The sequence below is a fragment of the Taudactylus pleione genome, unplaced genomic scaffold (assembly GCF_031769625.1).
Source record: "Taudactylus pleione unplaced genomic scaffold, aTauple2 ptg001196l, whole genome shotgun sequence".
NCBI classification, from domain to species: Eukaryota; Metazoa; Chordata; class Amphibia; order Anura; family Myobatrachidae; genus Taudactylus; species Taudactylus pleione.
This window is the reverse complement of record NW_028285597.1, coordinates 52,935-67,418: the sequence shown is the minus strand read 5'-3', so window position 1 is coordinate 67,418 and position 14,484 is coordinate 52,935. Positions and strand designations below refer to the sequence as shown.

At 47.9% G+C, this 14,484-nt stretch overlaps 1 protein-coding gene across 1 annotated transcript in view; it reads right to left on the bottom strand.

The window, feature by feature from the left end:
- Positions 1 to 14,484, bottom strand: part of LOC148451042 (plasma membrane calcium-transporting ATPase 2) — a gene marked incomplete at its 5' end in the record, with an annotated part of 455,435 nt that overhangs the window by 391,275 nt on the left and 49,676 nt on the right. Inside the window, 2 exons of the mRNA XM_088462347.1 lie at positions 1,812 to 1,844; positions 7,771 to 7,896. Of these exons, the coding sequence (XP_088318473.1) occupies positions 1,812 to 1,844; positions 7,771 to 7,896 (159 nt within the window). The remainder of the gene's footprint in view (positions 1 to 1,811; positions 1,845 to 7,770; positions 7,897 to 14,484) is intronic.

Below are 14,484 nucleotides of genomic sequence, written 5' to 3'. Positions count from 1 at the left end.
TCACACTGCTCAGAAATGGAGGCCTTAATATAGACTTTGAACTGTGGGCCTGATTCAGAGCCGGACGCTCTGACCAGAGCGCTCGCTCTGAATCAGGGCCCTCCTACATGAAAATGGAGCGTCCTTATGGATGCTCGCATAGCTGTGGGTTACCACCCACAGCTTATGCGAGCGTCCATGATTAGGGTCGCGATGGTCAAGACCATCGGGCTTGCGACGGAGACCCTGCAGTAGGGTCTCGCTGCCGCAAGCCCTGGAGTGATTTGGCTCTATCAGAGCCAAAATCACTCCCACTGACATCACTAGTGATGTCAGTGGGGCCGGCTTCAGACGGTAGGCATTCCCATGGGAACGCCTCCGTCTGGCAGTCAATCAACATCGACAGCACGTCCCCTTTGGTGCAAGACCTGGAGCGACAGAGAGCCCGTCGCTATCCGGGTCTCGCGAATGCGCACGACAGAGCTCCCTCCGTCGTGCGCATGCGCAGTGGGGCAACATCGACCCGCTTGCGAGCGTCCTGCGCTCGAGAGCGGCTCTGAATGACCCCCTGAGCTCATTTTTAACAAACCCAAAATAACCCGTATTCACAGCAAATTAAACATTAAACATTTCCTGTGATCCACTATTTATTTACTTGTATATTTATTTATTATTCATTTTAATTATATTATTTTACTTTTTTATTTCAATATATTTCTATACATGAAATTGTGCAATTTCCAGCAGAGGTTTTAAATAGCAACATTCATGGCTTCCAATTTTAAAGTATTTTACTAATAAAGACTAAAGAGTAGAAATCAGTGAATTAGTTGGCACAGGTGCAACAATTCATATTAACCAATTAGCGCAAACCCCAAAGTACAAATTGGAATAACTACTGACAGCCCGGCTTCCGTGACAAAGTCCGTCACGTGGATGAAACGCGTTGGAGCCCTTACTACAGACAAAGCGACGGCCCTTTCCTGAATAGCGCTATCAGCCAGAAAGCACGCCGGAGGCAAGACAGAGACCGGAGCAGGCCGGAACAAGCCGCTATCCCCGCATTCAAAACGGGAGCGAGCCGGAGCAAGCTGCCACCCCCGCACTTAAGACACAGTGCAAGCGTCCATACAGCACCGAGCGCCGAAGTCTTTACCAGCATCGGAGGACAATCCAGGCTAAACTCCGCGTCTCAGGGTAAGATAGGGACAGTCACCCTCATGCATTGCAGTTCAGCAGCGGGTCCCCATCATCCCCAAATAAAGAGTATAAACATCTATTGCACAGATCAATTTATTTCATTTCTTTTTATTGATTTGTATTTATTAATTATCAGTTTAATTTATTTATATTCATATTTGTTTATTAATTTTTATTGATTTGTGTTCTTTTGTTACATCTTATATTTTATTTTGATTGTTTTAAAGTGGATCTGCAGGCATTCCCCACTCATTAAACTTCCACATAACATCAAACACACACAATACACACACTGCACGGAAACACTGACACTGCACAGACACACTGAGACCGCACAGACACACTGAGACCGCACAGACGGCACAGACGTACTGAGACCGCACAGACGGCACAGACGCACTGAGACCGCACAGACGGCAGAGACGCACTGAGACCGCACTGAGACCGCACAGATGCACTGAGACCGCACTGAGACGGCACAGACGCACTGAGACGGCACAGACGCACTGAGACGGCACAGACGCACTGAGACGGCACAGACGCACTGAGACGGCACAGACGCACTGAGACGGCACAGACGCACTCGGCACAGGCGCACTCGGCACAGACTACGCCTGGAGCTCTTACACTACCTGGTAGATTCGCCGCTTCCTCCTTTGTCACACCTGTGTAATGATGATTAAAACAAAACAGAAATAGGATGTTATACATGGCATAATGAGAAACAGATGTGTGATGCAGCGACAACCAATAGGGGGCGCTATGGCTGCAGAGTAACCAGTGACTTACTGACAAATCCTTACTCATCGCCCTCTGTCTCTTTCCCTGGTTCCTCATAAATAAATGTGACACAAGCTGGGACTGTATTATTAGGGAGTGATCCCAGATATCAGAACATGTGTACACACTATATAACATGGCCTGGCACAGTACTGTATACATATAACATGGCCTGGCACAGTACTGTGTACATATAACATGGCCTGGCACAGTACTGTGTACATATAACATGGCCTGGCACAGTACTGTATACATATAACAACATGGCCTGGCACAGTACTGTATACATATAATAACATGGCATGGCACAGTACTGTATACCTACAACATGGCCTGGCACAGTACTGTATACCTACAACATGGCTTGGCACAGTACTGTATACATATAACATGGCCTGGCACAGTACTGTATACATATAGCATGGCCTGGCACAGTACTGTATACATATAACATGGCCTGGCACAGTACTGTATAGATATAACATGGCCTGGCACAGTACTGTATAGATATAACATGGCCTGGCACAGTACTGTATAGATATAGCATGGCCTCACACAGTACTGTATACCTACAACATGGCCTGGCACAGTACTGTATACATATAACATGGCCTGGCACAGTACTGTATACATATAACATGGCCTGGCACAGTACTGTATACATATAACATGGCCTGGCACAGTACTGTATACATATAACATGGCCTGGCACAGTACTGCATACATATAACATGGCCTGGCACAGTACTGTATACATATAACATGGCCTGGCACAGTACTGTATACATATAGCATGGCCTGGCACAGTACTGTATACATATAACATGGCCTGGCACAGTACTGTATACATATAGCATGGCCTGGCACAGTACTGTATACATATAACATGGCCTGGCACAGTACTGTATACATATAACATGGCCTGGCACCATGCTGTATACATATAACATGGCCTGGCACAGTACTGTATACATATAACATGGCGTGGCACAGTACTGTATACATATAACATGGCCTGGCACCGTGTTGTATACATATAACATGGCCTGGCACAGAACTGTATACATATAACATGGCCTGTCACAGTACTGTATACATATAACATGGCCTGGCACAGTACTGTATACATATAATAACATGGCATGGCACAGTACTGTATACCTACAACATGGCCTGGCACAGTACTGTATACCTACAACATGGCTTGGCACAGTACTGTATACATATAACATGGCCTGGCACAGTACTGTATACATATAGCATGGCCTGGCACAGTACTGTATACATATAACATGGCCTGGCACAGTATTGTATACATATAACATGGCCTGGCACCGTGCTGTATACATATAACATGGCCTGGCACAGTACTGTATACATATAACATAGCCTGGCACAGTACTGTATACATATAACATGGCCTGGCACAGTACTGTATACATATAACATGGCCTGGCACAGTACTGTGTACATATAGCATGGCCTGGCACAGTACTGTATATATATAACATGGCCTGGCACAGTACTGTATACATATATCATGGCCTGGCATAGTACTGTATACATATAACATGGCCTGGCACAGTACTGTATACATATAACATGGCCTGGCACCGTGCTGTATACATATAACATGGCCTGGCACAGTACTGTATACATATAACATGGCCTGGCACAGTACTGTATACATAAAACATGGCCTGGCACCATGTTGTATACATATAACATGGCCTGGCACAGTACTGTATACATATAACATGGCCTGTCACAGTACTGTATACATATAATAACATGGCCTGGCACAGTACTGTATACATATAATAACATGGCCTGGCACAGTACTGTATACCTACAACATGGCCTGGCACAGTACTGTATACCTACAACATGGCCTGGCACAGTACTGTATACATATAACATGGCCTGGCACAGTACTGTATACATATAATAACATGGCCTAGCACAGTACTGTATACATATAACATGGCCTAGCACAGTACTGTATACATATAATAACATGGCCTGGCACAGTACTGTATACATATAATAACATGGCCTGGCACAGTACTGTATACCTACAACATGGCCTGGCACAGTACTGTATACCTACAACATGGCCTGGCACAGTACTGTATACATATAACATGGCCTGGCACAGTACTGTATACATATAACATGGCCTGGCACCGTGCTGTATACATATAACATGGCCTGGCACAGTACTGTATACATATAACATAGCCTGGCACAGTACTGCATACATATAACATGGCCTGGCACAGTACTGTATACATATAACATGGCCTGGCACAGTACTATGTACATATAGCATGGCCTGGCACAGTACTGTATACATATAACATGGCCTGGCACAGTACTGTATACATATAGCATGGCCTGGCACAGTACTGTATACCTACAACATGGCCTGGCACAGTACTGTATACATATAACATGGCCTGGCACAGTATTGTATACATATAACATGGCCTAGCACAGTACTGTATACATATAACATGGCCTGGCACCGTGTTGTATACATATAACATGGCCTGGCACAGTACTATATACATATAACATGGCCTGTCACAGTACTGTATACATATAATAACATGGCCTGGCACAGTACTGTATACATATAACATGGCCTGGCACCGTGTTGTATACATATAACATGGCCTGGCACAGTACTGTATACATATAACATGGCCTGTCACAGTACTGTATACATATATTAACATGGCCTGGCACAGTACTGTATACATATAATAACATGGCCTGGCACAGTACTATATACCTACAACATGGCCTGGCACAGTACTGTATACATATAACATGGCCTGGCACAGTACTGTATACATATAGCATGGCCTGGCACAGTACTGTATACATATAACATGGCCTGGCACTGTGCTGTATACATATAACATGGCCTGGCACAGTACTGTATACATATAACATGGCCTGGCACAGTACTGTATACATATAACATGGCCTGGCACCGTGCTGTATACATATAACATGGCCTGGCACAGTACTGTATACTTATAACATGGCCTGGCACAGTACTGTATAGATATAGCATGGCCTCACACAGTACTGTATACCTACAACATGGCCTGGCACAGAACTGTATACCTACAACATGGCCTGGCACAGTACTGTATACATATAACATGGCCTGGCACAGTACTGTATACATATAACATGGCCTGGCACAGTACTGTATACATATAACATGGCCTGGCACAGTACTGTATACATATAACATGGCCTGGCAAAGTACTGCATACATATAACATGGCCTGGCACAGTACTGTATACATATAACATGGCCTGGCACAGTACTGTTTACATATAGCATGGCCTGGCACAGTACTGTATACATATAACATGGCCTGGCACAGTACTGTATACATATAACATGGCCTGGCACCGTGCTGTATACATATAACATGGCCTGGCACAGTACTGTATACATACAACATGGCCTCGCACAGTACTGTATACATATAACATGGCCTGGCACCGTGTTGTATACATATAACATGGCCTGGCACAGTGCTGTATACATATAACATGGCCTGTCACAGTACTGTATACATATAACATGGCCTGGCACAGTACTGTATACATATAACAACATGGCCTGGCACAGTACTGTATACATATAATAACATGGCCTGGCACAGTACTGTATACCTACAACATGGCCTGGCACAGTACTGTATACCTACAACATGGCCTGGCACAGTACTGTATACATATAACATGGCCTGGCACAGTACTGTATACATATAACATGGCCTGGCACAGTACTGTATACATATAGCATGGCCTGGCACAGTACTGTATACATATAACATGGCCTGGCACAGTATTGTATACATATAACATGGCCTTGCACCGTGCTGTATACATATAACATGGCCTGGCACAGTACTGTATACATATAACATAGCCTGGCACAGTACTGTATACATATAACATGGCCTGGCACAGTACTGTATACATATAACATGGCCTGGCACAGTACTGTGTACATATAGCATGGCCTGGCACAGTACTGTATATATATAACATGGCCTGGCACTGTACTGTATACATATAGCATGGCCTGGCATAGTACTGTATACATATAACATGGCCTGGCACAGTACTGTATACATATAACATGGCCTGGCACCGTGCTGTATACATATAACATGGCCTGGCACAGTACTGTATACATATAACATGGCCTAGCACAGTACTGCATACATATAACATGGCCTGGCACAGAACTGTATACATATAACATGGCCTGGCACCATGTTGTATACATATAACATGGCCTGGCACAGTACTGTATACATATAACATGGCCTGTCACAGTACTGTATACATATAATAACATGGCCTGGCACAGTACTGTATACATATAATAACATGGCCTGGCACAGTACTGTATACCTACAACATGGCCTGGCACAGTACTGTATACCTACAACATGGCCTGGCACAGTACTGTATACATATAACATGGCCTGGCACAGTACTGTATACATATAACATGGCCTGGCACCGTGCTGTATACATATAACATGGCCTGGCACAGTACTGTATACATATAATAACATGGCCTAGCACAGTACTGTATACATATAACATGGCCTAGCACAGTACTGTATACATATAATAACATGGCCTGGCACAGTACTCTATACATATAATAACATGGCCTGGCACAGTACTGTATACATATAATAACATGGCCTGGCACAGTACTGTATACATATAACATGGCCTGGCACAGTACTGTATACATATAACATGGCCTGGCACCGTGCTGTATACATATAACATGGCCTGGCACAGTACTGTATACATATAACATGGCCTGGCACAGTACTGTATACATATAACATAGCCTGGCACAGTACTGCATACATATAACATGGCCTGGCACAGTACTGTATACATATAACATGGCCTGGCACAGTACTATGTACATATAGCATGGCCTGGCACAGTACTATATACATATAACATGGCCTGGCACAGTACTGTATACATATAGCATGGCCTGGCACAGTACTGTATACCTACAATATGGCCTGGCACAGTACTGTATACATATAACATGGCCTGGCACAGTATTGTATACATATAACATTGCCTGGCACAGTACTGTATACATATAACATGGCCTGGCACCGTGTTGTATACATATAACATGGCCTGGCACAGTACTGTATACATATAACATGGCCTGTCACAGTACTGTATACATATAATAACATGGCCTGGCACAGTACTGTATACATATAACATGGCCTGGCACCGTGTTGTATACATATAACATGGCCTGGCACAGTACTGTATACATATAACATGGCCTGTCACAGTACTGTATACATATAATAACATGGCCAGGCACAGTACTGTATACCTACAACATGGCCTGGCACAGTACTGTATACATATAACATGGCCTGGCACAGTACTGTATACATATAGCATGGCCTGGCACAGTACTGTATACATATAACATGGCCTGGCACCGTGCTGTATACATATAACATGGCCTGGCACAGTACTGTATACATATAATAACATGGCCTGGCACAGTACTGTATACCTACAACATGGCCTGGCACAGTACTGTATACATATAACATGGCCTAGCACAGTACTGTATACATATAACATGGCCTGGCACAGTACTGTATACATATAACATATCTTGGCACTATGTTGTATTAATGTAACATGAAAGCGATGCTTCCCCATTACACAGTAAGAGGAATTGCCCGTATGAGTGGCACTCACCTTTCTTCTCCTTCTTCTCCTCCTCTATCTCACTGGCTCCTAACAGAGTAAAAATTATTCCAGTCTGAGAATTTACTCCGACAGCAGTGACCAGCATTCTCCCAGATCCTTCCATAACATGGGTACCTGTAAGGGGCACAACATGGCAGATAAACACTATGGAAATAGGGTGCCATACGTAAGGGCAGATATTATGGCAATAGGGTGACACATGTCAGTAAGGGCAGATACTATGGACACTGGGTGACACATGTCAGTAAGGGCAGATACTATGGACACTGGGTGACACATGTCAGTAAGGGCAGATACTATGGACACTGGGTGACACATGTCAGTAAGGGCAGATACTATGGACACTGGGTGACACATGTCAGTAAGGGCAGATACTATGGACACTGGGTGACACATGTCAGTAAGGGCAGATACTATGGACACTGGGTGACACATGTCAGTAAGGGCAGATACTATGGACACTGGGTGACACATGTCAGTAAGGGCAGATACTATGGACACTGGATGACACATGTCAGTAAGGGCAGATACTATGGACACTGGGTGACACATGTCAGTAAGGGCAGATACTATGGACACTGGGTGACACATGTCAGTAAGGGCAGCTACTATGGACACTGGGTGACACATGTCAGTAAGGGCAGATACTATGGACACTGAGTGACACATGTCAGTAAGGGCAGATACTATGGACACTGGGTGACACATGTCAGTAAGGGCAGATACTATGGACAGTGGGTGACACATGTCAGTAGGGGCAGATACTATGGACAGTGGGTGACACATGTCAGTAGGGGCAGATACTATGGACACTGGATGACACATGTCAGTAAGGGCAGGTACTATGGACACTGGGTGACACATGTCAGTTAGGGCAGATACTATGGACACTGGGTGACACATGTCAGTTAGGGCAGATACTATGGACACTGGGTGACACATGTCAGTAAGGGCAGATACTATGGACACTGGGTGACACATGTCAGTAAGGGCAGATACTATGGACACTGGGTGACACATGTCAGTAAGGGCAGATACTATGGACACTGGGTGACACATGTCAGTAAGGGCAGATACTATGGACACTGGGTGACATGTCAGTAAGGGCAGATACTATGGACACTGGGTGACACATGTCAGTAAGGGCAGATACTATGGACACTGGGTGACACATGTCAGTAAGGGCAGATACTATGGACACTGGGTGACACATGTCAGTAAGGGCAGATACTATGGACACTGGGTGACACATGTCAGTAAGGGCAGATACTATGGACACTGGGTGACACATGTCAGTAAGGGCAGATACTATGGACACTGGGTGACACATGACAGTAAGGGCAGATACTATGGACACTGGGTGACACATGTCAGTAGGGGCAGATACTATGGACACTGGATGACACATGTCAGTAAGGGCAGATACTATGGACACTGGGTGACACATGTCAGTAAGGGCAGATACTATGGACACTGGGTGACACATGTCAGTAAGGGCAGATACTATGGACACTGGGTGACACATCAGTAAGAGCAGATACTATGAGATGACAGTACGAGTAGACAGTGATATGCTATAATACTGTATTTAGATATATACTGTATGTATTTAATGGTGACAATTTATATTTTGATATTTATCATCATCACACAAAGGCCAGGTCTGAGCTCTATACTCTATAACGGCAATACTATCCCATCCTCCCAGAGACTGGTATGTATTGTACACATGTAACCTTGTACTGTACTCCTGCCTATAGTATCACGCAATAGTGGGGGCTGGGGGGCTTCCTGTCAGACACTGTGATACACACAGAAGTGCTGCATCTGAAATAATTGCCAGGACGACTGTAGGGGGAGCTGCAGCAGAAGTGCGCAGCCTCTCTTATCATTCCATCTATACTGACTGAGAGCTGCCACCAGAGGGGATGGTGTGACTGACAGGGCGATTCTCCTTCCCCAGCGCTCTCGCTGCTCTGGACCAGCCAGGTAAGTATTTTTTTCTGGGGAGTGGTCGGACTGCCGCGGGGGGGGCATGTCTTTCAATTGACGTTGGCAATGTTTTTTACTTGGCTGGCTGTGTGTGTGGTGTGTGTGCGCGCGCGTCAGGGGGGAAGTAATGGTGTGCTGAGAGATGAGGCAGGGGGGAGGAGATAGTGTGCTGAGAGATGAGGCAGGGGGGAGGAGATAGTGTGCTGAGAGATGAGGCAGGGGGGAGGAGATAGTGTGCTGAGAGATGAGGCAAGGGGGAGGAGATAGTGTGCTGAGAGATGAGGCAGGGGGGAGGAGATAGTGTGCTGAGAGATGAGGCAGGGGGGAGGAGATAGTGTGCTGAGAGATGAGGCAGGGGGGAGGAGATAGTGTGCTGAGAGATGAGGCAGGGGGGAGGAGATAGTGTGCTGAGAGATGAGGCAGGGGGGAGGAGATAGTGTGCTGAGAGATGAGGCAGGGGGGAGGAGATAGTATGCTGAGAGATGAGGCAGGGGGGAGGAGATAGTGTGCTGAGAGATGAGGCAGGGGGGAGGAGATAGTGTGCTGAGAGATGAGGCAGGGGGGAGGAGATAGTGTGCTGAGAGATGAGGCAGGGGGGAGGAGATAGTGTGCTGAGAGATGAGGCAGGGGAGAGGAGATAGTGTGCTGAGAGATGAGGCAGGGGGGAGGAGATAGTGTGCTGAGAGATGAGGCAGGGGGAGGAGATAGTGTGCTGAGAGATGAGGCAGGGGGGAGGAGATAGTGTGCTGAGAGATGAGGCAGGGGGGAGGAGATAGTGTGCTGAGAGATGACGCAGGGGGGAGGTGATAGTGTGCTGAGAGATGACGCAGGGGGAGGAGATAGTGTGCTGAGAGATGACGCAGGGGGGAGGAGATAGTGTGCTGAGAGATGACGCAGGGGGGAGGAGATAGTGTGGCTGAGAGTAGACGCAGGGAGGAAGGTGATGGTGTGCTGAGAGACGACGCAGGGAGGAAAGTGATGGTGTGCTGAGAGACGACGCAGGGAGGGAGGCAATGGTGTGCTGAGACGATGCAGGGAAGATGATGATGGTGAGCTGAGAGATGACGCGCGTGGGGGGGGAAGATGGTGTGGCTGAGACGACGCAGGGGAATAGGTGGTGGTGTGGCTAAGAGATGACGCAGGGAGGAAGGTGATGGTGTGCTGAGAGAGTATGCAGGGGGGTAGGTGGTGGTATGGCTGCGATGGTGTGCTGAGAGGCTGTGCAGGGGGGTAGGTGGTGGTGTGGCTGAGAGACACAGGGGGGTAGGTGGTGATGTGGCTGCGATAGTGTGCTAAGAGACGATGCAGGGGGGTAGGTGGTGGTGTGGCTGAGATGACACAGGGGGAGATTGTGTGGCTGAGAGACGCAGGGGGAAGAAAGTTACACACGGGGAAAGAGTCTCGTTGAACCGCTGTTGTACGATGATGACCTTGTTAATATTCCTACCCAAAAAGGCATCTTCCAGACGATGTGACCTACAGTACATGAATATTGAATACCAACTGAAGACACCATCGTCCCAGGGAAGATATATCTCTTCAGAGGTCCCACATTGTGAGAAACCACCGTATAGCTAAGGTGCATATGGAACGGAAAATAATGTTCCCAAAGTGACGAGAAATGGGTGGCGTGTCATGTTGGCACACCCCATTTTCAGTGATCATGCCCATTTGGTATATGACCACACCCCTTCGGTATGTGACCACGGCGTGTGTGTGTGGGAGGGGGGGCAGGCACCATCCTTCAACTTGCCCTGGGCTCCAAAAACCCTACTTACGCCACTGGTAACCGGCCGTGTTCATCTCCAGGCAGACAATGACCGGATTCTGCAGCTGCACTGTATATGTGACTAGTGGCAAATTCCTACGTATATACCCAAGAAATGTCTGCACACCGGCCAGCATCCTGTGATCATTAGTCACTATACTCATCCCCGGCTGTTACCCGATAGCGGCACTGCACCATCCCCGGCTGTTACCCCATAGCGGCATTGCACCATCCCCGGCTGTTACCCCATAGCGGCATTGCACCATCCCCGGCTGTTACCCCATAGCGGCATTGCACCATCCCCGGCTGTTACCCCATAGCGGCATTGCATCATCCCCGGCTATTACCGGATAGCGGCATTGCATCATCCCCGGCTATTACCAGATAGCGGCCTTGCACCATCCCCAGCTGTTACCCGATAGCGGCCTTGCATCATCCCCGGCTATTACCCGATAGCGGCCTTGCACCATCCCCGGCTGTTACCAGATAGCGGCATTGCATCATCCCCGGCTATTACCAGATAGCGGCCTTGCACCATCCCCGGCTGTTACCCCAAAGCGGCCTTGCACCATCCCCGGCTGTTACCCGATAGCGGCCTTGCACCATCCCCGGCTGTTACCCGACAGCGGCATTGCACCATCCCCGGCTGTTACCCGATAGCGGCATTGCACCATCCCCGGCTGTTACCCGATAGCGGCTTTGCAGCATCCCCGGCTGTTACCCAATAGCGCCATTGCATCATCCCCGGCTGTTACCCGATAGCGCCATTGCATCATCCCCGGCTGTTACCCGATAGCGGCATTGCATCATCCCCGGCTGTTACCAGATAGCGGCATTGCATCATCCCCGGCTGTTACCAGATAGCGGCATTGCATCATCCCCGGCTGTTACCAGATAGCGGCATTGCATCATCCCCGGCTTTTACCAGATAGCGGCATTGCATCATCCCCGGCTGTTACCCGATAGCGGCATTGCATCATCCCCGGCTGTTACCAGATAGCGGCATTGCACCATCCCCGGCTGTTACCAGATAGCGGCATTGCATCATCCCCGGCTGTTACCAGATAGCGGCATTGCATCATCCCCGGCTGTTACCAGATAGCGGCATTGCATCATCCCCGGCTGTTACCAGATAGCGGCATTGCATCATCCCCGCTTTTACCAGATAGCGGCATTGCATCATCCCCGGCTGTTACCCGATAGCGGCATTGCATCATCCCCGGCTTTTACCAGATAGCGGCCTTGCAACATCCCCGGCTGTTACCAGATAGCGGCATTGCATCATCCCCGGCTGTTACCAGATAGCGGCATTGCACCATCCCCGGCTGTTACCAGATAGCGGCATTGCACCATCCCCGGCTGTTACCCGATAGCGGCATTGCACCATCCCCGGCTGTTACCCGATAGCGGCATTGCACCATCCCCGGCTATTACACGATAGCGGCATTGCACCATCCCCGGCTGTTACCCGATAGCGGCATTGCACCATCCCCGGCTGTTACCCGATAGCGGCCTTGCACCATCCCCGGCTGCTACCCGATAGCGGCATTGCATCATCCCCGGCTATTACCCTTTAGCGGCATTGCACCATCCCCGGCTATTACCAGATAGCTGCATTGCACCATCCCCCGCTGTTACCCGATAGCAGCATTGCATCATCCCCGGCTATTACCCGATAGCGGCATTGCACCATCCCCGGCTGTTACCCGATAACGGTATTGCATCATCCCCGGCCATTACCCGATAGCGGCATTGCATCATCCCCGGCTATTACCAGATAGCGGCATTGCAGCAGTGCCCCTATAGTAATACCCCCTACAGCAGTGCACCTATAGTAATGCCTCCTGAGCTAATGCCCCTGTAGTAGTGCCCATATGGTAATGCCTCCTTATTAATGCCCATATGGTAATGCCCCTGTAGTAGAGCTCATATGGTAATGCCCCCATAGTAATGCCCCTGTAGTAGTGCCCATATGGTAATGCCTCTTTAGTAATGCCCATATGGTAATGCCCCTGTAGTAGTGCCCATATGGTAATGCCTCTTTAGTAATGCCCATATGGTAATGCCCCTGTAGTAGAGCTCATATGGTAATGCCCCCATAGTAATGCCCCTGTAGTAGTGCCCATATAGTAATGCCCCCATAGTAATGCCCTTGTAGTAGTGCCCATATAGTAATGCCCCCATAGTAATGCCCCTGTAGTAGTGCCCATATAGTAATTCCCATATAGTAGTGCCCATATTGTAATGCCCATATAGTAATGCCCCTGCAGTAGTGCCCATATAGTAATGCCCCATAGTAATGCCTATGTAGTAGTGCCCATATAGTAATGCCCCTGTAGTAGTGGCTATATAGTAATGCCCCTATGGTAATGCCCATATAGTAATGCCCCTGTAGTATGCCCCTGTAGTAGTGCCCATATTGTAATGCCCCTGTAGTAGTGCCCATATGGTAATGCCTCCATAGTAATGCCTCTGTAGTAGTGCCCATATAGTAATGCCCCTGTAGTGCCCATATAGTAATGCCCCGATAATAATGCCCCTTAATCCCTGCTTCGCCATCCGGTCCACCCGGCTGCTCCTCGGAACTATGGGAGAGAACTCCAGCCTCCGGCATTGCACCATACACAGGGTTATTACCTGATAGCGGCATTGCACCATACACAGGGTTATTACCTGATAGCGGCATTGCACCATACACAGGGCTATTACCTGATAGAGGCATTGCACCATACACAGGGCTATTACCTGATAGCGGCATTGCACCATACACAGGGTTATTACCTGATAGCGGCATTGCACCATACATAGGGCTATTACCTGATAGCGGCATTGCACCATACACAGGGCTATTACCTGATAGCGGCATTGCACCATACACAGGGCTATTACCTGATAGCGGCATTGCACCATATACACATATCTATTGCCTGATAGCGGCATTG